Source organism: Mixophyes fleayi, chromosome 1 (genome assembly GCF_038048845.1).
Source record: "Mixophyes fleayi isolate aMixFle1 chromosome 1, aMixFle1.hap1, whole genome shotgun sequence".
Taxonomy (NCBI): Eukaryota; Metazoa; Chordata; class Amphibia; order Anura; family Limnodynastidae; genus Mixophyes; species Mixophyes fleayi.
In genome coordinates this window covers 41,133,712-41,159,100 of record NC_134402.1, presented here as the reverse complement: position 1 = coordinate 41,159,100, position 25,389 = coordinate 41,133,712, and the positions used below count along the sequence as shown (strand labels likewise).

At 38.7% G+C, this 25,389-nt stretch overlaps 1 protein-coding gene across 1 annotated transcript in view; it reads right to left on the bottom strand.

The window, feature by feature from the left end:
- LOC142159315 (proton channel OTOP1-like) overlaps nt 1-25,389 on the bottom strand; it is a 68,063-nt gene that overhangs the window by 25,377 nt on the left and 17,297 nt on the right. The window contains exon 4 of the mRNA XM_075214423.1: nt 15,869-15,927. Within this exon, the coding sequence (XP_075070524.1) occupies nt 15,869-15,927 (59 nt within the window). The remainder of the gene's footprint in view (nt 1-15,868; nt 15,928-25,389) is intronic.

Below are 25,389 nucleotides of genomic sequence, written 5' to 3'. Positions count from 1 at the left end.
AGGGTGTAATATACACCCAAAGACGATGGCTGCATTGCCAATATGCATAGATGGAGAGGAAGACAATCTGGTTTGTGTGTAGAATTAATGAAGGCCTACCTACCAGGAATTAAACAGTTTTTTTGATAATTTATTAGCTTTACAATTACATTACCTATCCAAGAAACAGGTGGAGCACTAAATTTGGTTATTTTAGGCCCAAAAACATTGATTTTCCAACAAAATAGCAAAACAAAACCAAAACCAAAACCAAAACACGCAATGGCGGTTTTGCAAAACCAAAACCAAAACCAAAACACGACGGTAATCCAGATCCAAAACAGAATACAAAACCAAAACACGGGGGTCAGTGACCATCTCTAGTATATACTGTCTAATACTATTATATCTGCAATGCATTAACAACAACCAGTAGCCACTATTCCATGTAAAGTATATTAAAGAATGAAATTAAAAGTAATTGATCAGAAAACTATTCTAGCTGACTATTCTCTACAGAAATGCTTTATAATAATGACATTATTGTATTGCTTTCTATGTCCCTCGTTCATCCTGAACGCTATTTTCTGAGCAGCTAACCTCCTATCCGCACTCTGTCTGTTGTAAAATGGTGTTTGAGAAAACAAGGGAGGACTATATATATTTTGCGCGTTTTGAAAAAAAAATCACGGAAATGACATTTTGCCTCGTTTTGAGATCCGAGTTTAGACTCTTTTTCACTCGGATCCCCAACGAATCTTGTCAGATTTCAACAAACCCAAACCGCTCATCTCTAATATATATATATATAGCAAGTATCAGATCGAGTTGTTAAAGCTAACTTACCATCTCCCCAGACATGGCCCAATCAGTCATCTCTTGTACTTCCATTGAGTGGATGTGGGTGATCCATGCATCTACAGATCCCATAAACTGAGCATTTTAACATTATTTTAGGTGGCTGAAGTAACAGTTACCAACAGGAACGGAGGTTTGTCCAACAAGATACTAAATTCGTACCACATACTATGTTTGAAACAAGTGTTAATGACTGTTTTAAGTGTGTTTGGCAGCATATCATTAAAGCTTTCCCATATCTATACAAATGTCTTACTACCATTAGACACAGTAGAAGACAAAGTGATTACACCCAGGAGTGTCCATTCCGGAGAAAAGGACACATAGTTGACACAATGGGTTGAGGAGAAATGTTTCACTTGTCCTCAATGGGAAATGAGGGGACATTCCCATATGCCATGTATAAATGAAACATTATTTGTCAGAGATTTCAGTCAAGTATCCGAATCTGAAATACCAATTAAAATATCAGTCGAGGAGAGAGATAGTCCCTGTGGAAAATGATATAGAACATTTCGTTTTAGATGCCAGATGATTACACAGAATTGAGAGAGAGATGGTTTTAAGAAGTTTAACCACGGTTACTTGTATGAAAGTCTCTATCCAAAAATATAAGTGGTCAATGGGAAATTTCAGCACTTTATCGTGAGCTGAGATGGCTCTCTTACTAGTGAAGGGTTTGGACAATATCTAGACCACACCATTCCAGTGGTGTTAAGAGTTTGCTTATCCCACTAGCATAATGTTGAGCTTGGTGAAGCGTTAGGATTTGTATGCACAGAATCTCATATTTCTAGATGAGGTTTCCAATTGAGAGTGATTTCCTGGATGAGGCATCTATCAATGCTTTCACATTATTGATGCCTTTACTATGCCATAGAGAGAATGGGCTATATGCTTGTCATCTTCGAAACTCTGAGTTAGCAAGTAGTGGGAGAAACAAGGAGTGATGACTATTAAGATGCAATTTATGCACAGTAAGGGGGTGCCAAGCTGGAGCGCAGGCAGCAGTGCCAGATTCAAGCTTTGGGCATCTCCAAGGTACATGTTTTTCAGTCGTATCACTTGCACCAGCTACAGGTCAGGTGTAAGTGCCGAGTAATAGGGATGACGGCTGTGTATGCATGCCACAACATAGCATGGATTGTGATCAAAAGCAATTGTAAAAATGCATTTTATGTACAGTAGACATTATTAAAATTATGATTAATGTATTTCATTGGGGGGGACGGAAAAGAAACATTGTTTTAAATGATTTTTCATTAATGACTATGGATCTGATTCATAAGGAAAGTTAAGCAAAAGTAAGTAAGTAAGGAAATACCACGTTGCATTGGAGGGAGAGGTAATTTTAAAATGTGATGGCAAATTTATATTTGCAGTAGGGCATGTTCTAGTTCAACTTTAAATTTCAGTCTACAAATAAGTTATCAAGTATTTGTGTGCTACATGAAAAAACAGTATTTTCCTTATGTGCAAAATAATAAACTAATTTGCACCCCCTGCATGGCAACATGGTTTTGTCCAGAAAACTTAAGTAAGAAAACTCAAGTTTTTGCTTAACTTTCATTAATGAATCAGGCCTTATATTATTAACAGGCGACAATACTTGGATATATTTTTTCTGTGTGTTCTGTTAGGATTTTATATTCTACATATGTATTGCAGAGCGTATCTAGACCCGTATTCTACAAGAGACGTTTCTTCAGATCTTCTTCTAGATGAATACTGAATTGTGTATGCCTAAGTAAAAAAAGGCACAATGCGTTCATTTTGAATGCCTTAAGGAATGCGCCAGAATTTTAGAGAAGTATGGTGGGTTTGGGTATGAATGGAAATAGAGATGGGTTATGATCCAATATAAGAGTACTTTCAATGGTGGAGAATAACTGGTCAGAAATCAAGAGATAATCTATCCTGGAGAAAGTCTTGAGCACTACGGGATGGAAGGTATAAGTCCTATAAGTTGGATTTAAAAGTCTGCATGGATCACATAAACCATGGAGATTTTGCAAAAAAAGTGGCAAAAAAACACTCCAGTGAGTCTTCTGTAAAAATACAATATCGAGAGCTAGAGACTTAAGATGGGAAGTGACATTTTTCCTTTTCACAGGAGAATTGTGGGAGGTGTTATATGTGGATGATGGTGTTTTATGTGGGGCAGCCATCATTCAATACCTTGCTTAGATTGAGACATATAGCTTGTGTCTACGTTGTGTGAGGTGGACATTTGTCCCAGCAATCGAGGTGTCCAAGCATCTTGCAAAAATGCTCAGATGGTCCATGCCTGAGAAGCATCTTAAAAACAATAAATAAACCTTTATATGGGCCAAAAAGCACCCCAGAATTCGACTTAAAATCCTTCAGAGACCTTCCCAGGGTGACGGAGTCGGAGTAACTAACTTTAAAAGATATTACCAAGTAGCACAGCTTGCCAAGTGGGTCCAGTGGAGTGCGGCTTTCCCAACAAAAATTTTGGTCAAGACAGAGGCAGATGATATTAAACTCACTACATTGTCTTCCCATTTATGCCCCCTCCCACCACTCTACTTTAGTAAGGACTCACCCAGTAATAGCATTTTCACTGTCAGTGTAGGACTGTACTAATAGAATATACACACTTGCTTCAGATCCCTCTCCTCTGATACCCATTTTTGGCAACCCCACCTTTACCCCAGGCATTGCCTCTGCTTCTCCGCTCTGTGGCTGGCAGGTGGCATCATATTTCTCAGTGATATAACACATTCATCCACATTTCCCCAGTTTTTTCATTTCCAAGCCTCTCTGATGTTAACACATAAAAATTCCTATCAATTTTTACAAATTAGGAATATTTTGGCATCTAAAGGACCACACCTAACAGCAAGACTTTTAACTACAGTTGAATCACTTTGTGTGAGACAGGCCTCTACCAAAGATTTGGTATCCACACTTTATGCTAACCTTACTCTACCCAGCCCCTCTCTCCCTAAGTGACCCCCATGATATGGCATAGGAATCTGACATTAGTGAAGCATTGGACAGAGAGGAGTTCTGGGAACATACAGCATCCAGCTTTATCTGTATGAAGATCAAGAATACCTACAAATTATTGTATCGTTGGTATTATGTCCCCACCAGATTATGTAAAATTTTCTCCTGATGCCTCCGACAGATGCTGGAGGAACTGTCTTTCACGCAGCTACTTTTTTACATATCTGGTGGTCATGTCCCAAACTAACAAACTACAGGTCTACACTCAGAAGACCGATCCTTTCTGTCCTACAAATTGACATCCTGCTCACACCGAAGAATTACTTATTCCCCTTAACTCCTCCTGGTACTACAAAGCTCCAATTCAAGCTTTGCGTAACTTTATCTCTATCTCCACCTACCAGCTTGTGGAAGACAGGAAATCTCAAGCTCCCTCTTCCTTTACCGCAGTCATTAAACGCATATGGTACATCTACCATATGAAATATATGACCGCTATAATAAAGAACTCGCTAAAATCTTTTTGCAAGACCTGGGAACTCCTGCAAATCTACAATCACATTCAGTGGCACTTAACTCATTAAAGATACTCCACTTCATTAGTACTTTTTTCTATTTAACCCTCTCCCCCTGGGCTTCAACCTCCCCCTGGGTTTCAACCCCCTGCCCGTTGTCTGTAATTTTGAGCTTAGCAGTATAGTGGAGCATAAACCTGACATGATAATCAAAAAGGAATTTAAATAACAAGGAGAATTTTCTCCTCTTTTGAAGCACGGACGAAGAAAAATCCAGAAAAAAAATCAGGACTTTCTGGCCATCAACCTGTATTTTAATGTTCATGGGCATATCTGAGCTGGCCACTTGACAATTTGAGGGATTTCCTGATAAAACATAGCTGTGAAGATTTCCAAAGTCGTCTATTTTGTCTAGTAGGGCTCTTATACCACTTTCATACTGCCGCCCCGGCAATATCCCGGGTTGTCAACCCGGGATATTGCCGGGGCACAGGGCAGTATAGATAACAAGAATCCCGGGTCGGGCAGGTTCATACTGCACCTGCCCGACCCGGGTTTTAGAAAAAAAAAAGTGAAAAAAAAGATTTTAATTACTAAAAAATACATAAGAAATGTTTACTTAACTTATTTTCAGCCAGCTGTGTCTCCGGTGCGTTGCCGGCTGTCAGGGGGACCTCTGGGTACTAAAATGACGTCATTTCTAGTCCATTAGAAAAGACGTCATTTTAGTACCCAGAGGTCCCCCTGACAGCCGGCAACGCACCGGAGACACCGCTGGCTGAAAATAAGTTAAGTAAACATTTCTTATGTATTTTTTATTAATTAAAATCCTTTTTTTTTACTTCACAATTTTTTTTTTTACAGTATGAATGGTGAGACCCGGGAATAACACGGGTTGCACCATTCATACTGCAGGCTAGCGGGGTCCAACACGGGAATTACCCCTCGCAAAATCCCGGGTCTAAGTCCCGGGATTTTAGACCCGGGATTTTGAGGTTGGACTATTCATACTGCACCAAGTTTTTCAGCGTGCCTCTGCAAAAACTCTGGTTTTTGGTGCAGTATGAATGGGGTATAAGTGTCTTATCTTGGTTTGTGAATGTAGTTTTCAAAGCAGACACAGAGTCTTCCTTATCTCTAATCCTCATTCTAATGCATTAATATGTTTTGTGTGTGTCACGAACGCGCTCCCAGCTGCCGTGACGTTGGGGTGTTTGCTGTATGAGGTCACACACGATTTCAGCCCGCAGTCTCTCTCACCTATCACACAGGTTCTTAGACCTACGGAATCGCCCCCAAACACAGCGCTCTCACACCCCCCAGACACTTCAGGTACAGCCACCACCTATTGGTTATGGGCAATAGGACCCCAATATACTGTCCCACGCTGGCACACAGGCTCCTAGTTCCACAAACTAGCAAGACTCACACCAGCACCCACAGGGTTAACTCTTCACACCTCCAGACTGTTACACAAATGTACATACAAGCACACACAGCTTGTTAATCAAATGTATCAACAAATCACACACTGGGTAACCTGGATAAGCAATCTCTCTTCTACACAGGCTATGGATTCTTTAGAGTATCAAGGACGCAACTTATTAAATTTTAGATTTAATATACAAAAGGTACAGGGCATACAGATATAAAGAAAAATAATGAATAAACAAATAATAAATTTGACATAACAAGCAAAACAGTTTAAAATAAAAGAGATAACCTACAGAGCATTACTTACATATAATAATCTGTATGCCTGGGGCAGGCAGAAATAATGGACAGTCCTTCAATTAGATTGATCCCCAAAAGTCTGACAATTTGTTCCCTCAGAACACAGATTTTTAAGCAACCTCAAATGGGTGCGGCATTCACAGGGGCAGGGTTAATGCTAATCGGGGTTGTGTCCTGGGACACCTTTTCAAACCAAATTTACCTGTTGCCTGATTTATTAACCAATTCTACAATGTGATATATTTGTCCTGGACAGTGTTACATCGATCCAATCTTATCATTAACCAATCCCCTATGACTTTGTACATCTTTTCATATCAAACATGCCTAAGTACAGGGCATTCGCAGAGCTTCCACTCCTTTTCTTCATTTTTCTGTGGGGCAGAATTCTTAATTTAACATATGAGCTGCCCTTCCTCATGCTATTGAGGAATAGGTGGTTGATCTCTGCTTTTATTGATTTTAAGTGGCATATTTTAAAACGGAATTCTTTCTGTCTATACAGTATTACATATAGGCTATGTTATCCCCTGGCCTCATTGAGCCAGACCACATGCTGAGCGGTACCTACAAGTCTATTCAAGTGTCACAAGCAAACAGTGCTATGTCCTGGAAGCTGCTAACAGTGGCAGGCTTATCTCCTCACACTGGGATGTAAAAACCTCCAAACACCATTACATCAGACTCTGCGTCTTTTACTGTTACACTAGCTTATCAATGGATTCATTTGATACAACCTATTTACCCTGCAGTTATGAATTATCCCTTGTAAATAAATGCAAGCTCTCTAATTTACACCTAGGGGTTAGTTTGTGTTTATACTACCTATTGAAGGGAAGTAAATTAGCTAGGGAAATACATGATCAAATACAATGGATGTCTGTGATCTGCATATCTAAAGCTGGTCTCTGCACAAAGGGTTTACCTAACTCAATTACATGTTCTTGACCTCATTTGGTCACACCTTTATCTGAATTGACCATCAGGTTAATTTAGATATTCATGCAAAGATTTATTTGGGTCCTGACATCCAATATTCTATTTCAGCATATCAGATCTATGCTTTATCCTGACATCTCCCCCCTTCAAGAGATGGCATGGGCATTGACTGACAGGTCAATGCCCAAGATCATCTCATCTAATTTCCCCCTGGGTCCACTGTAATAGCTGCTAGCTGGCTCTCACTGTCATTATGAGCCTTCAACCGATTATCGTGAAAATTTCTCTCTATCATCCTGGCAGGGGAATCATACCACTGCTTCTGGCTGGTCTGGGCCTGCATCACGTTCTCATGTACCAACCCTGTTACAGTGTGCACTTTGTCTCTAATCCTCATGTCTTCTAAGTGAAAGCCTGAGGGAAAAATGGCCAGGAATTCCTGATACTGTACTTCTAAGTGGGAACCCCTTAAGGCTGGCACAGCAGAATACCTACTTATACTCTGCCCTACTCCCCAGTTACAACCTTCCCTGTCAGTGGGACACCCTATGCACTTCTTATCTTGGGGCCTACATAACAGGACACTCCCCTCCCCCTTGGACTCATCTATCTGGGGATGTAGAGTAGCCGGGAGTATGGGCCCCTCATCTATCTCCTCTAAGCCGTTAGACGGCTGGCTAAGTGAGTGTGGGCTAGCAACTGACCCCCCTGTCTCTATGGAAAACTCAGACGAATGGTCAGAACTCAGATGTAGATCTGAGTGGTGAACATTCGAACTACAGGTCCCAGCAACAAAGTAAGAATTGCTGTCACTCGCTACTTCCCGTTGGTCAGGACTATGTGTCTCCCCCACATGCTCAATCACTCTGTATGCAGCTGGTTCAGGCACAGAACACACATCTTCACTCTGCCCTCCCTCCCAGTTACCTGGTACAGCATCTTCCGAGCACATTACCTGGGTAGAAATATTGTCTTTCTCTAGCACAACAGAATTAATCACATTGTCATATGTCCCATTTCTAGTAAGCATATTATCTACACCAGTATTAATGCCAATATCTGCAATAACAATGTCCGCTGTCCCTATCCCATGACAAGATGTCAGGGTAAAAACAGGTTTGGATTCTAATACAATACTGTTATTGACATTATCCTCATTATAGGCAGTAGGTCCAATAAGACATTCTCTTTCCTTATCACATCCTGGCACCTCGGGTTCTTCCCGTAAATCATTATAATTGCCAGAGTTAACACTGGCACGTATCAGCTTCTCATCATCACATTTCACTCGCACAGCACCAGATGCAAAATGATTACAGAACAGTTCAGGTTCTTTACACAAAGTCACATCATTGGCAGGTTCAGCATTATCCCATACTACCTGGGCTGAGTCACACGGTGTAACAGAATTAGAGATAGTAGGAACAACATTTGCGGGAACATACTGAGAATTTAACCACCCAAGATCAGTAACTACTAAAACATTTGTGGGAATATCTTCAGGCACTTCCATTTTTCCCCCAGAAATAGTCTTCTCAACAATTATGTCCTCTTTAAAATCAGCCTCCTCCAATAGCAAATTCTGTGCAGCATCTGGTAGTATGCTGCTAGCATCATCAGCTTCCCCCAGCAGATTAAAAGGGGCCTCTGGATGCAAAATCTCGGTAGCATATTCCATGTTATCTGTAGATGGCAGGGGTACCTTTTCCTCGTGGGCCACCCCGACAGGCTGGGCGATTACTGCTCCAGCTTGTGAAAGAAGCTGCTGCAGGTGCTGCCTTTCGTCAGCCACCCGGCGACACTGATCTAGCCAGAATGGGGTATGAAGTCCACCCCTGAAAGATACCTCTTCCTGAGCGTATTCAAAACTCTCCTCCAGGTAGTCCAGCCGTTCCATAAGACTCATCGTGTAGCCCGGAATAAGGACCATCATGCGATACTCGCTGAAAGGATGTATCGGGCTTTCCTCTTCCCAGTCGAGGTGTTCGATGATCTCCCTGCGTGTCTTGTTGTGGCAGGAGAAACCTCGCAGCTGAGCTTCTTCAATTAGCTCTGCCATACTCATCATGACAAGTGGATTCTTTGGATTTATGAAAATGTACCTACTTGGATCCTCTGGTTCAGGGACATTATCCACACCTTGATCCTCTGGTTCTGTCTTGCTCCCCAGCTCAGGTTCCATATCACATTGCTTCTTTGCATCATCCTCCAATAATGCGTGAACCAGCTCCTTTTTAGTTTTATCTGTCCAGTCGAGACCTCGCTGCTCACACAGGGCAATTAAAACTTCTTTGGCTTTTTTCTTGTAAGCAGCTGCCATCCTTGCAGTCACTTTGCAAAATAAAAGATAGAAAAGAAAAACAAGAGAGAAGGGAAGGGAACTGCTTTGCACGTATGTCTTCAAAAATTATAGCCCTGAGTTTCGTCCTTGTAAAACTATTGTATTCCTCGCAAGGTTACAATCAGTTTATAAGTGCAAGGGTTAATTGCTTAAACCATGCACTTAATACTCTAAGAAATTAAATCATCCCACCGCTATGCCACCAATTTGTCACGAACGCGCTCCCAGCTGCCGTGACGTTGGGGTGTTTGCTGTATGAGGTCACACACGATTTCAGCCCGCAGTCTCTCTCACCTATCACACAGGTTCTTAGACCTACGGAATCGCCCCCAAACACAGCGCTCTCACACCCCCCAGACACTTCAGGTACAGCCACCACCTATTGGTTATGGGCAATAGGACCCCAATATACTGTCCCACGCTGGCACACAGGCTCCTAGTTCCACAAACTAGCAAGACTCACACCAGCACCCACAGGGTTAACTCTTCACACCTCCAGACTGTTACACAAATGTACATACAAGCACACACAGCTTGTTAATCAAATGTATCAACAAATCACACACTGGGTAACCTGGATAAGCAATCTCTCTTCTACACAGGCTATGGATTCTTTAGAGTATCAAGGACGCAACTTATTAAATTTTAGATTTAATATACAAAAGGTACAGGGCATACAGATATAAAGAAAAATAATGAATAAACAAATAATAAATTTGACATAACAAGCAAAACAGTTTAAAATAAAAGAGATAACCTACAGAGCATTACTTACATATAATAATCTGTATGCCTGGGGCAGGCAGAAATAATGGACAGTCCTTCAATTAGATTGATCCCCAAAAGTCTGACAATTTGTTCCCTCAGAACACAGATTTTTAAGCAACCTCAAATGGGTGCGGCATTCACAGGGGCAGGGTTAATGCTAATCGGGGTTGTGTCCTGGGACACCTTTTCAAACCAAATTTACCTGTTGCCTGATTTATTAACCAATTCTACAATGTGATATATTTGTCCTGGACAGTGTTACATCGATCCAATCTTATCATTAACCAATCCCCTATGACTTTGTACATCTTTTCATATCAAACATGCCTAAGTACAGGGCATTCGCAGAGCTTCCACTCCTTTTCTTCATTTTTCTGTGGGGCAGAATTCTTAATTTAACATATGAGCTGCCCTTCCTCATGCTATTGAGGAATAGGTGGTTGATCTCTGCTTTTATTGATTTTAAGTGGCATATTTTAAAACGGAATTCTTTCTGTCTATACAGTATTATATATAGGCTATGTTATCCCCTGGCCTCATTGAGCCAGACCACATGCTGAGCGGTACCTACAAGTCTATTCAAGTGTCACAAGCAAACAGTGCTATGTCCTGGAAGCTGCTAACAGTGGCAGGCTTATCTCCTCACACTGGGATGTAAAAACCTCCAAACACCATTACATCAGACTCTGCGTCTTTTACTGTTACACTAGCTTATCAATGGATTCATTTGATACAACCTATTTACCCTGCAGTTATGAATTATCCCTTGTAAATAAATGCAAGCTCTCTAATTTACACCTAGGGGTTAGTTTGTGTTTATACTACCTATTGAAGGGAAGTAAATTAGCTAGGGAAATACATGATCAAATACAATGGATGTCTGTGATCTGCATATCTAAAGCTGGTCTCTGCACAAAGGGTTTACCTAACTCAATTACATGTTCTTGACCTCATTTGGTCACACCTTTATCTGAATTGACCATCAGGTTAATTTAGATATTCATGCAAAGATTTATTTGGGTCCTGACATCCAATATTCTATTTCAGCATATCAGATCTATGCTTTATCCTGACAGTGTGGGACTCTAATTGTACCTCTGTTGAAGCTATAGAAGCTTGAATGCTGTCAAGTGTTTGCTCTATTGTTGTCATGATCAAGTGTGTCAAGTCTTTAGCCATTTCAGCTATTTCAGGGATAGCAAAGGGTTCTGGGTAAACTAGAAGTAACAGGAGACAGGGAAGATGGGAGGGGGGATTTTTCTGTGAGAGGGGCTTAATTGAAGGTTGCTTAGTTTTCTCCTTGTGGTGCCAGGGATTTGTCTAGGTATTTAATCATGTTCTGGAAGACTCAGAATTAGAATATGTAGGTCACTTAGCAGAGAGACGTACAATTATGAAGTATAAGTCACATACCCCTTAGAGGATAATTATACTAGATTAATGTTAACAAATGTTGGTCTACAAATTGCAAGTGAAATCCTTACATAGAAATAAGCACAGTAAGACAAGATACACGTTTTAATATATTTCAACACTTCTATCATGTACATACTTGAGTAGCGTAAATACTGTATGTGTGAAGGAGCAATCACTTTTGGTAGTAGGGGAGAGAAATCTGAAAGGTCAGACCAAAGTTCCCCAGAAAGATATTATGTGGAAGTTTCCAACAGAGCGATTTATCTTGTAAAGTAAGTTCCTTGAAAGGGTAGGAGAAATATAATAGTATAGTGAAATGGAGCAAGACAAATATTATCTGCTATAAAGTTCTATAGTAATAAGAAGCTTGGAGGCTGAGCCCAAACCATATGAGTGAGATGCTGGTGGAAGTGTTGTGTAATAGTCACACGTCCTTTCACCGGCAAACAGTGATGTGAAGGAGGATGGAGAAGGTTTAGCCCTCTATCAACTCTTTAGGCGGAAGAACTTTATATTAGTAGGTGTATTATGGATCAAGTACAACGATTTTTGGAGAGGAGGGAAATCAAATATAGAAATATTATTATTATTATTATTATTATTATTATTATCGTTTATTTGTAAGGCGCCACAAGGTTTCCGCAACGCCGTACACGGTACAAACAGTAGACTATACAGGGTAAAACAGTACAGAACAATAAACACAAGGTACCAATACTTCAGAAACTCCGGGCAGGCAAATACAGTAGAAACGGAGCGGAAGAACAGGTATGGCGACAGGAAGGAAGAGGGCCCTGCTCATATGAGCTTACATCCTAACTTGCTTGTTCCCATACAGGCCAACACTGCTGTAAAAGTGACCTTTTTTGGCTTGTCCTGGTGACTACAGTGCATTTGGGGTGCTCTTCCGACAATGAAGCACCATCAGCAGATAACATGAGAGGTTAATGTTGGACTCCTGCTGCGCGAATAGGCACAGATCCCAGAGTAGATGTTCCCACAGCAGGGTTTTAATGCACCAAGCATTGTCCCGCCGGTGGGGGGAAATAGGGTGCTGCACTGGACTGCAACTTGGTAGCAGGAGATCCTAAGAGCTTCACCACAAAATGAACTCTTAGCGGTAATAGTCATAATTATAACATGGAATTTCCCATGTTTTTCTTCAAGTTCAAGTCGAGGAAAATCCCCATGTTTTAAATATAACTACTCCCCTAAGACCAATTTTGCAACTGGAGCTCTTAGGAGCTAGTCTTGAGTGGTATATAAGGATTTAATTTTTTCTGCCAAGGATGTTTGGGGGGAAAGGGGGAGCACGCCATTTTTAGGTTGTTTTTTTAACATGTCTTACCGTTTTTTTCTCTCTTTTTCTTGTATTGCTGTTTTAAATCTAGTAATTTGTGTCGACATCTTGGGTGTCGACTTTACAACCCTGTACACATTGTACATGTTGACATTTTAACTGTGTCGACCTTCTAAACATGTACACATTATGACTGTCGACCTTATAACCATAGGTGGCCGGCCCACCATAAGTCCAAAATATCAATTTAAAAAAGTTTCTCTGAAAAGTGCACCTATCACCTACAGACAGTGGAGGTCATATAAAAACTTCAAAATGGCTGAGGCACAGCACCAAAATGTCTTTGATCATACAATGCACCTAGAGTTCCACCAAACTTCATAGGTTTACAGAACAAAATGGCAGCCTGTTTGGGGAGGAGCAGAATTTTGCACCAGCCAAATGGGAGGAGTTGGGCAGAGTGAGGTAGCTGCTTGCATAGTACAGCCCACATTACAGAGCAGTGCAAACATGAGATTTCAATTTGCAGAGTGAGATAATTGAAATGAGATGATGAGCTAAACCACAAAAAAAACATGAAATGTAATATATAGTATCCTGTTGTCCCCTCACTGTCATTATAAGCTATAAATGAGGCTAAAAAACAGTTTTGAAAAAATAATTATGTGATGAAAGAAATAGTGAATGGTAGTGAAATGTTAGATGACTGATGTGAATTTTGCACAGTGCTCCTCTAAAGATCTTTCCTCCTCTCTGCACCTTGAGAAACACATTTGCGGAGATGGCTCCCCAGAATGAGAAGTAGTTTCGCACCCTGAGCCGCCCTGGTGGCCATCTTGGTACAGGAATGCAATTGGTCTCCAGTGGAGGCAGGGAACTTGTAAGCTAAGTCAATTGTCATAATTGAATAATAACTCTTAGGGTTTGTGTTAAAAGAGTTGCATTCTTTCCTGACCTAAGCCCATTCATTTACTATGTCTGACATTTAGAACAACTATGCCAGCTATTCAGGGTGGAACATGATAATATAGAATAAACTGCATCGCAGGTGCCTATAAGTATTCATCTCTTTCCCATTTACACATTATACTCTACACAGCATTATATCATGTTACACTTATATTGTTGTGGTCATTTCAATAGGTTTTTCTAATTTTTAATGTTAAAGGTTCAGGTTTCATTCTCCTCCTTGTTCCTATTCTTGATCCGTGTACCCAGAGATTTCACAACACGCAATCACTCCAAGACCCTTCCATTTCAGCTTATACGTGTTAATTGCAATTAATTGGTCACAAACAAATGACACCTTATTCTCCCTGTTCCTTGTTTACAGAGATTTCACAATGCAGTCACTTGAGAAAGCTTCAATTTCAAATTATGCGTTATTTACAATTAATTGTCACAAAGACAAATGTGGACAATGGTAATGTATTACAACATCTCCTGAAATGCAAGCAATCAGCATAAATTAGACTGAGCAATTATTCACTGCCATGAAAAGTATTTTAGTTATTGTGCTGTATTCGTATCGTATATAATTATAATGAATCTTGTGGGATTGTGATAATAAGAGAGATAAGAAGTGATTAGGCAGCCCTGAACGGCTAGCGGTGTCATTATTGTATTTAACAGGCTTAGAGAGAATTGTTCTGGGAATTAATTTGCATGGTTTCCAAGTTGCACTTAAGGTCGTACATCTACATATCTATTAGAGCCATGCTGACATGTATCTAAATAATTAATAGTTTTCATTGGATCTATTAAAGTTTGTGATGACTCCAAAATATTTAGGGCCTGATTCATTAAGGAAAGTAAAGCCAAAAAATGAGTAACTTTGCACCCTGGCAAAACCATGTGGCATTGCGGGGGCAGGCAAATTTAAAATGTGATGGCAGATTTATAGTGGGGTAAGGCATGTTCTATTTCAACTTTAAATTTCAGTGTACAATTAAAGCTATCAAGTATTTGTGTGCTGCATGAAAAAACAGCCAGCATTTATCTTATGTGCAAAATAATAAACTAATATGCACCCTTTGCATTGTAACATGGGTTTGACCAAGAATACTTGCTCATTTGTTTGCCTTACAATCCTTAATGAATCAAGCCCTTAGTATATGTCATTATGTTATTTAAAGACATAACAGGCTCATGTAGAGTTGGACGAAAACTTAATTTTCACCGTATAATCATCTTTTTTACTTCCACGCATGTTCACAAAGTATTAGTTACATTTGCAGCCATATGCAGGCTAAGACGCGTCTTGCACTTATGGGCACTTAAGAATGAAGGGCCTGATTCATTAAGGATCTTAACTTCAGAAACTTCTTATTTCAGTCTCCTGGACAAAACCATGTTACAATGCAAGGGGTGCAAATTAGTTTTCTGTTTTACACATAAGTTAAATACTGACTGTTTTTTCATGTAGCACACAAATATCAACTTTAAATTTCAGTGTACAAATAAGCTATCAAGTATTTGTGTGCTACACGAAAAAACAGTCAGTATTTAACTTATGTGCAAAACAGAATACTAATTTGCACTCCTTGCATTGTAACATGGTTTTGTCCAGGAGACTGACGTTTCTAAAGTTAAGATCCTTAATGAATCAGGCCCGAAGAGGGGAAACTTGGGAAAGAAGGGGGGCATGTACAGACATGTTGGAGCAATTGCAAATTGTAGACTGAGATTCAAACGCATATGCGCCTGCTAGGAGAAGGGAAACTTGCGGGTGCTTGATCACTGGTGTAAATTACAAACAGATAGTGATGACGGGCAGCTTAGATTCGTCCAGCTCAACATACCTCTGAATAACGTGTGATTTTTTTGGGATGCCATCTCCTTCTGCATTTTAGACGGAAATTGCGTCCAACTGTACAAGAGTACCGTAAGTGTACTGAAAATGTCAAATTTGCTTGGGTAGATTAAGAATTTAAAAACTAATTCCCAGCAAAACAAACACAGCACAAAACCATGGAAACCACTTCCAGTCTTCCAATGAGTTAATTAATGGAAAATTCATAAGAAAAATTAATAAAATGTTCTTACCTTTCAAGTATTTTGAAGGAACTGATAACATCTTTTGAATGATACCAGAGAAAATGCACCTGTAATATATAGAAATGCGCCTGTGAGTGTTCCGTAACTTATAATTACATATAATAATATAACACAATTTCAATCATTACTTCATGGGGAAATAAAGGAAATGTTTGTTGACCTTTTCATTAATTTAATAGGCAGAGAGCTCTAATGTTGGCTGTGCTATGCCTCAGCAGATTAATGGGGTAAACAATGTAAGAGGTCTTCAATGCTTTAATTTCAGTCTAGAATGAATCACCCTAATCCCAATGGGGTCTGTTTAACAATGGGAGAAAAGCCCTTTCTCTGCGAAAATGAGAGTTCACTTTATTTAGGGGTTCTCCCTATTTAACAAAGTTCCTGGGCCGGTGAAGATTATCGCCAGTGATAGCCTCTACTGGGGGCCTCCGTCAAAGCTTCCCCATGCCCCCAGGTAATGCTGCTGTACTACTATATGGCCATTTCAGATACATAAAGAAAGTTTTATCTCAATCCTACAAGATTCATTAGAATTATATAGGATATATATGAATACAGCATAATATAGTCTTATTTTACTCAGAAGCAGGGGAGCTCCTAAGTCTGTGGTTCAATGATGTTCAATACATTTCAACCCTAAAAAAAAATGACAACTATATATGATAAAAAGTCATGACATAATTATTCTAAATAACCAATGAAATCTGGTGCCTTCCAATGTAAAGCAAATGTTTATGTGAGTGCAGCACAGTTGCTTATAGTCAGTGTAATCGACACCCCTTGTCATGGGCTTATCTAGTTTGGTCTCCTTGCCATTGGTGATAGACATGTATAAATAGTGGGAACCACTGAGGACCACAAATGTCTGTCTGCTGTGTATAAATGTCTTTATCTAAAGATAGATCAATAAATAATAGAGCACTGTTGGCTAATGATAATAGGTACTGCTGGCTACCTGAAAGCTGGCTGATTATATACAGAACCACCCAGCCTTTCAGTTATAAAAATGCCACATTTCAGCTAAATATATTGAGAGGGAAAAGTCATACTCACATGCTTGTTATGTAGTTTCACACAGAGCCGTAATTTAAAATTTTAGTGCCTAGTGTGAGAAGAAAAACCGCTGTCCCCACTAGCCTGCAATTTTAACCAAATTAACCTAAAATGAAAATTGATGGGATCCACCACTGACTTACAAGATATCCATACAAGGAGGTAACATTGTTAGTGGAAAAGGGGATTTTAGAGGGTTTTGGGTTTCTGTTCATGGGTCCAAGAGACATTGGCCTTGAGCGCTTTGGTACACATGGTTTATGTGGCACGTAAGACTACTTAATGCCAGCTGCAATCTTTCCTGCAAATGCTCCATTTTTTTACAAGAATCATATGGGATGATTCTTAAACCATGGGTGGTCTAAGAGGACAGTCAGTGTGCAGGACTAAAATCACTTATTAGGGCAGAGGAAACTAGGAAAGATTTTAAGGACTGTTACAGCATCTAGTTCTGTAGTGTTAAAGGATAACATTTTCTTTTATGTTAAGTATGTCAGGGCTTGAGATGCAATAGCTTATGCCTTATCTCGATTCCTAATGGGCAAGTTCCCATTACTGGTGCCAGACACAAAGATACCTGTAATTGCCTAGGGTTTCTTTTGGCAGATGACTAGTGTGAAATTGAGTCATCGGCAGAGTGGTCACTGGAAGACAGCATATGGATCAGTAGGACATGATGGGCACAGCTGGGTTGCACAGGTGGGTGGTAATCTAATGTCCAGCTCTAGGATTACTACTCTTGTTTTTGGGAGACTGATGGAATAGCACTTTATAAAATGAATCAGCACCTGGCTGGGCTAGTGGGCTAGCCTATCTGCTTAAATTTCAGAGAATAAAAACATAAATTATATAGTGGGCTAAGCCATGATGTGCTATAGAAAGGGCAAGATGAAAAGAGATGTCAGGAGACCAGTGTCTGAGTTTTTTCAGGGGGGAAATATGAACAACATTCCTTCAAATTTGGGGCAACAACTGAGGCCTCCAGGTGACATGACTATTCATGATGCAATTGTGATAATAAAAAAGGGAGAGACAGCTAATAAGGTAATACTAATGTGTGTGTTTGGTTACACTGGTGTATACAAGATGTTATTTTACAGAAGTGTTTAAAAAAAGAAAAGAAGAACAAAGTAATAAAGTGGTGGTTACATGGCATTATTTGCTGGCTGTAAATCAATATGAACAAGTGATGGCATGATAGGTATATAAAATAATGAAGGAGAAAGAAGAATTAAGGGACTTGATCTGGGAGTAAAAATGACTAGTATGGTACCAGCTAGTTGTATTATATTTCACATAGGCAATTTGCTGCTTTTACTCTGTTTGCTATGTTTCAATGTGAATTGGGTCAGGATTAAAATGAACAGGCTGAATTTGTGGCTCGCAATGGAGGTGTTGTGGTCAGGCACATTCAGTTGATATAGGTTACCCCTTCATTGGTAAGGGATCCCGGTGGTATGGAAAGGTCCCAAGTGGTTGATGGTCATGCATAAGTCCCAACTGCCGTAAATTCAGCAGGATCGGGAACATGTTTATCCCGCGGGTGGGAATGTTGGGGGGAGGGAGATATCTAATGGGCAGCCTAGCACCTTACAACCCCCTCGGGATGTAGTTATGCCCCCAGTCCTGCTGCTGGGGACTGACATGTTGCATGGTATGGTAATGGAATCGGTTCACCCAAGGGCAAGGTCCCAAGTGGAGGGTAGTTTTGGTGTGGCTGGACTTTTGAGTAGACAAGTATCAACTGGGCAGTTCATGGTGGTGGTTAAAGAAAGACCTCTGTGGCCTCCTCACATTAACTTAATGGTGAGAAAGGAAAATATTTAAATTAGGTAGGATTAAGTTATAAAAGTTATTATGCAAGTTCAAGAGTTATGGTTTTATTTAGAGAGAGAGATAAATATCTGAATATAAGCATGTAATGATAAATGCTTTCTCCATTTATGTAAAAATTAAATATTTTGGCCAATTTGAATCCACCCAAGGGGTAAATGTATCAATATGCGGGTTCTTCAACACCCGCGTGTTCAGCCTCTTCCGCGATTAAATTTCAAGCGGCGCTGCATTGTAAAGGGTTAACTTCCCTTTACAATGCAGCGCCGCTTGAAATTTAATCGCGGAAGAGGCTGAACACGCGGGTGTTGAAGAACCCGCATATTGATACATTTACACCCAAGTGTCAGTTCTTGATGAGTTACAGGTATTTCATGGCGTGAGTTGGAATTGGCACTTCACAGCCAAGCAGCTTCTATGTGAGCTAGCTAATTTCATATGTCCAAAGAAAAACTAACAACCCTAATTTCAATATTTACTTTTATGAAGAGCATATAATATTTTTTATCACATTGGGTACAAAATGAGCCCTATCTCTGAAAGAAAAAAGAATTTCAGATAGATTGAAAATATTTTTTTATGTTTTATGATTTTACACATATTAAGCTCAATACAAACGCACTAATAAACCCTATCATGCGCTCCTACCACTCCAATATAAGAAGAAGCTGCTGACTCATCTTTATATCATCTTTGTATTATTATTGTTGAAACTGTTATTATATTGGAGTGGTTGAAGCGTACAATAGGGTTTATTGGTCTGTTGTTATTAAGTTTTAGCAATTTACCTATTGGTTGCTTGCACCACCACTTTTGATAAGTTTTCTTTATTATCTGAAAATTATAGAATGTGGGTTTTTTTGCTGAAAGAACAAGTTGGTTTCAACAGTGTTCTAGGATTTTTTCAGATAGTTACGATGAAATAGCAGTGAGTTATAATTTATATACAAATTTGGCAGCTATGGAAAAAAATCAGGGGATAGTGGGATATCACCACCCTTGAAAAATATTTAGAAGTAGGGTGGGTCCCTAGGGGGTTAAGATAATTAAAGTCCCACACTTTTGGTTCACTAAATGAACATTTTGTAAAAACATTGGAATATAATTCTAGACGAATTTTCGTCACATTTGATGAGACTCATTATAGCATAGAGGAAAACAGAAGTTCAAAAAATGGAAAGTGAATATGAGAAATTAGATAGTTTAATATCACAACATAAAATATCTGCATTGTATAGAAAAAAAAGTACAGAGAATAAAAACAAGAATAGAAAAATAGAAATGGAGGTTGTTTTGATTAAACGAGAAAATTATAAAAATGATAAAGTACAAATTAGGAGCACCAGAAATCCTTATGCACAAAAGGGGGGAACCATTAAAGAACAAAATATAAATGAAAGAGGTAGAATGCGAAGAAAAAACTCATATATATATATATATATAAAAGAGGTAGAATCCAAAGAAAAAACTTATATATATATATACGTATATATATATATATATATATATATATATATATATATGTATATAATGAGAGATGTGTTTTGCCATCACGAGATGAATACAAGTTTATAACACATAGTAGAAGGTTCAATCCCTTTCCACATAATAAAAGACACAGGGACTCAGTCATTAAGCGTAACTGGTGATTAGTATGTGCACAATTAATTTGCGCATGCCCAGAAACTGTCCATACTCCACAGAACGCTACAGCTTTCAATCATTGAGCACAAAGGACTCATAGTACAGGCTACGTTTTCATTGGCGGAATGAGGAAGGGAATGGGCGTATGTCCGTAGTCAATGTATAGTAAGGGATGCCAACCTGAAACGCACACAGTAGCGTCCGATTCAAGCTCTGGGCATCCTTAAGGTACCTGTCTTTCAGCCATATCTCTTGCTCCATCTACAGGTCTAGTCTAAGTGCCGATTAAGAGTGATGATAGCTGTGAATGCATGCTAGAACATGTGTTTGCAATTAGGTGCAACTGTATAAATGTATTTTATGTACAGTAGACATTAGTTACATTCTAATAAATGTATTTCATGGGAAAAAAATACTTTTTTTATGTTTTGTCATTAATTACTATATAATGAACAGATGACAATAATTGAATATTATGTCTGGGTGTTCCTTTGTTAGTTTATATTCCAGATATGTATTGGACATATCCTGTAGTGTCCTGTTTAGTAGAGCAGAGCGGACGTATTCATCACCAGACGTATATTCACATCCGCTCTTTGTTCATTATGGATGTGTGTATACCCGAGTTACATGTGTTTTTAAAAACACACATTACGTTTGCTCTGCATTGCTTAATGAATGTCTCCCCATTGGAAAAATATAGATCTGACAGGGGACATCCACATAATTTGGGAAATAGAGACTTCAAGAAAAAAAGAAAGATGGAACACAAATTACCACCACTAACAGGTGTGACGTTTTTAGGGCTTTGTCATGTTCACGGCAAAAATAATTGAATAAAAAAAATCAATCTGAAAATAATTTTTTAGAAAAAAAAGATCACTAAATGAGAACATACTTCATTATAGCATACAGTTCCCAATTGGTATAAAAAGGAAATTCCAAAAGGAATACGAAGAGGAAAAATAGAAAAGGGCAAATCTATCCAAAACAAGGATACAGTTAAATTATCCTGCTCAGAGAATACAGAAATCCAATATATATTCTAGAAATTTGAAACATCACAAATAAATGTATTATAGAAGGGGCTAAAATGTGTCCAAGTCATAAATTAAACAAGTTTAATGTATTTATAGATTTAAATAAGTTTGTTGGTTCTCTAACATTACAACAACATTTTTTTTTAAAAAAAAAACATTCCTAAAACAACATATTCTCCTAATGTAAACTTCTATCAAAATACTACCCAGTGGAATCAAAGGGTAGCCATATAGATATTTTTTTATGTCCTGTAAAGACGAATTTAGAAAAATAGAAATAAAAAAATAAGGAAAAAAAACCTCCCTCATAGAGAAAATAAAGTGCTTAAAACAATATCAAAGGATATTTCTATTGTAATTAAATAAGCTGCTAAAGGAGGGGGAATTGCAGTGATGGATTAACAACCTTATTTTGATAAAGCAATAAGGATATTGGGAGATGAAATAATATATAAAAAATGGAAAATGAACCCAGCACTCCTTTTCTTGGAGATTTGTATACCAATCCTTTATCATATGCCAAAAATCTATAATAATCGTGAATGTCCTCCTGGGAGACCAATAATCTCTGGGATACACTCGCTAACAGCTAATCTTTCCCATTGTGTTGATATAATATTACAACCTTATGTGAAAAAAAATTCAATCATATACAAAAGACTCCACAGATATATTAATCATTTTGAGTGATTTTAAGTGAAGAGAGTGGTACAAATGGATAACTGTCAATGTACAGTCATTATACACCTCCATTCCCCACAGAAAAGTTTTAGAATCAATAGGTAAAAGACTGCATGAAGATCCGGATATAAGTTAAGATAATATATGTTTTATTTTTGATAGTACTGAATTAATTTTAAAACATAGTTATTTTAAATTTGGGGACAATTTTTACTTGCAACAACATGGCATGGCAATGAGAACAGAATTTACCCCAACTTATGCCATTATTTTTATGGGCGTTTGGAAGGAAGAACACATCTTTCATTCTCGTCTGTTGAGCACAGAAATACAGTTCTACAAAAGATAGGTAGATGACCCTTATTATTATTTGTGACTGGTCTGAGGCAGAAGCGAAAACTTTTATTAAGAATCTAAATGAAAATAATCATTATTTGAACTTTACATCTAATGTACATGAGAAAAGAATTGGTTTTTTTTTACACATTATTTTGGAAATAAAAGAACAAAGAAAAATTTAGAGTATATTTTTTAAAGATATGGTTTTATTTCTTCCACCAGTTATCATCTACCTAGGTGGAAAAATAATGTACTTTTTTCCCAATTTTTAAGATTGTGAAAAAAATTGTACATCTGATACAAAATATTGGGAACAATCTAATCTCATAAAAAGGAGATTCATAAAGAGGGGTTATACAGAAAAACAAATTGATGAAGCATGTTCTAAAGCAGTGGTCAGGGCACAGGGGTAAATTACCCCAAATGGGGTAAAAATGAAATTCCTGGGGGTAATGCCTCCAATTCACATGCTGTCAGTTGGATTGTAGACCCCTTTAAATGTGAAATTGCTGTTGTACCAGAAGAGCCTCAAGGGTTGGCAGAGGCACTTCTTGAGCTTCGATGCAATAATGAAGCACATATTACATTTGAAAACAAAGCAGATGTGTCATATTTTTGGATCTCAACAGCTGCAAAGGCATTCAAAATTGCACATGAGGAGGCAGTCAAAAAGTTGATGCCTTTTGCAACAACTTACCTTTGCGAACAAGGATTTTCCACTCTAATGAACATAAAAACAAAGCAGAGAAATCGATTGGACACTGAAGACTGTATCCAAATTGCTCTGACATCAAAATTCCCCAATATTGATGCTCTTGTATCAAAAATGAAGCAACATAATTTCTCCAAAACCTGAAGTTTTGAAGTTGAAGCTTTCAAAGAAATTTTGAATAGATTCAATAATTAATAGTATGTGATTTCCTTCCTTTCAAATCAAGGGGGTAACTTCGGCGTATCTAAATATATTTTGGGGTAAAAGGCAAACAAGTTCCCTGACCCCTGTTCTAAAGCTTTTACTAAAAATAGTGATGATTAAATTGGTTCAAGGCTGTCTCCCTTATATTATCTTAAACAGAGGGAAATTGCTCTGAATAGGAAGCATCTTCCCAAAGAGTATGTTCGGCTTCAGGAAAAACTGGTAAGGGTCCCTGGTGTTTGTATAGAGAGAGCAGGGTGGGCTCCATGCAAAAGGCTCAAACATACTCTCTTGGATGATGCTTCCTATTCAGAGCAATTTCCTTGGGTTTAAGATCATATAAGGGAGACAGCCTGGGACATGGATACCTGCCAATCAAACCAGTGACTCTGTCACAATAATATATATATATATATATATATATATGTACACATAGTCATACATATGAACATACACCCTTTAATGTCTCTTTCATAAAGCTGTATTTGTCCTTCTTATTCTTTTCTATTGAGAGGCTTAGAATTACACTACTTTGCAGCTTTTCCTATTATTCCTGGAATCAAATCGCTCTTTTACAGAAAGTAAGAACTGAATCTAATAATAGAACAGGCATTGAAGGAGACAAAGGTGTATAAGACCATTGTTAGCCCAATCTAATTATGTTTCAAGTGAAATACAATCACTTTTAAAAGATCTCTATTATCAGTGAAGGAGCTTTCACAAAACGTACCCGCCCTACACTCTCTGCACAATATTAAATGATTCTGTTTGTAAGTGTAGCAATAATCCTTCTATTTGTGCAACACTAATAACAGAGAAATGAAAGGTTAGTTATATGATATGTCTGAGGGGACAAATGATGTTTCCATGTCAATGATGTAACCATTTATAAGACCTTTGTTGTGTAAGGTATTACTTTTCATGTGTTAGTAGAAGCTAATTGTCTTTAATTTACTCAGTACTAGCTTGATTCGCACTTCAGTGCTAAAGCTTCCCAAAGACACAGTATTTTGAACAGCAAATCAGTATGTGTGTGCATTAAACAAAGCACAGTCCCAATCAATATTGGATCAGGATTATTTAGCTATAGTTCGAAATATCAGAAGATCTAGCTGGACCATGACCACTATCTGCTAGTGTGCGACAGCCCAACATTAAACATATATGATCTTGTCGGTAACCTGAACATAGGTTGATTGGTTCTATCCAGGGCTGGATTAACCATAGGGCTAACTGGGCTACAGCCCAGGGGCCTCTGGCATCCAGGGGGCCCTTGAAAGTGCTCAGCAGCAGTATTGATCGGTCGGGGGCGGTGGCGCCCCCAGCCCGATCAGTTCTGCTGAGCACTTTCACTGCAGTACTTCCCCTTCTCCTTACTGGGGAGATCTTGTGAGTCTCACTCTCACGAGATCTCAGTAAAGAGTGTACAGCGTGCCGGGGAAGGAGGAGAAGGAGGTAAGTGCCGGGGGGGGCTCGGATAACGGGTGGGGGGGCGGCTCAGATCACCGGGTGGGGGGGCGGCTCGGATCACGGGGGGGGCCCTCATGGGGGAATGGAGGCCCCGTTAGCCCAGGGGCCTCCATTCCCTTAATCCGGCCCTGGTTCTATCCAATTTGATATATGGTGTGGGTGGCTAAATTGTATCCAAATATGGTTGTAGCAACCAAATAAGCTTACAATCTGCATTTTACAAAACACAAATGTATATAGTATATGAGTCATGTGTATGATGAATACATTTGTATTGTACATTAAATCATACAGATTTATGGCTTTAGCTAGCATGTACCAATAACGTAAAGGAAAATAAACCTTATAAATAGGGTATATTTTCATTTTCTTTTACAATAAATATTCCATGAAACATATGAACATGGCTTTCACTATCAATGTTGAAGTATTCATTGCTCTGTAAATGTAAAATTAAATTCGATTTTCAGCAGAACCCTGGCAAGTTTAATGAGAAAACATGTGAAGCCTTTACATGGCAAAATCAAACAATA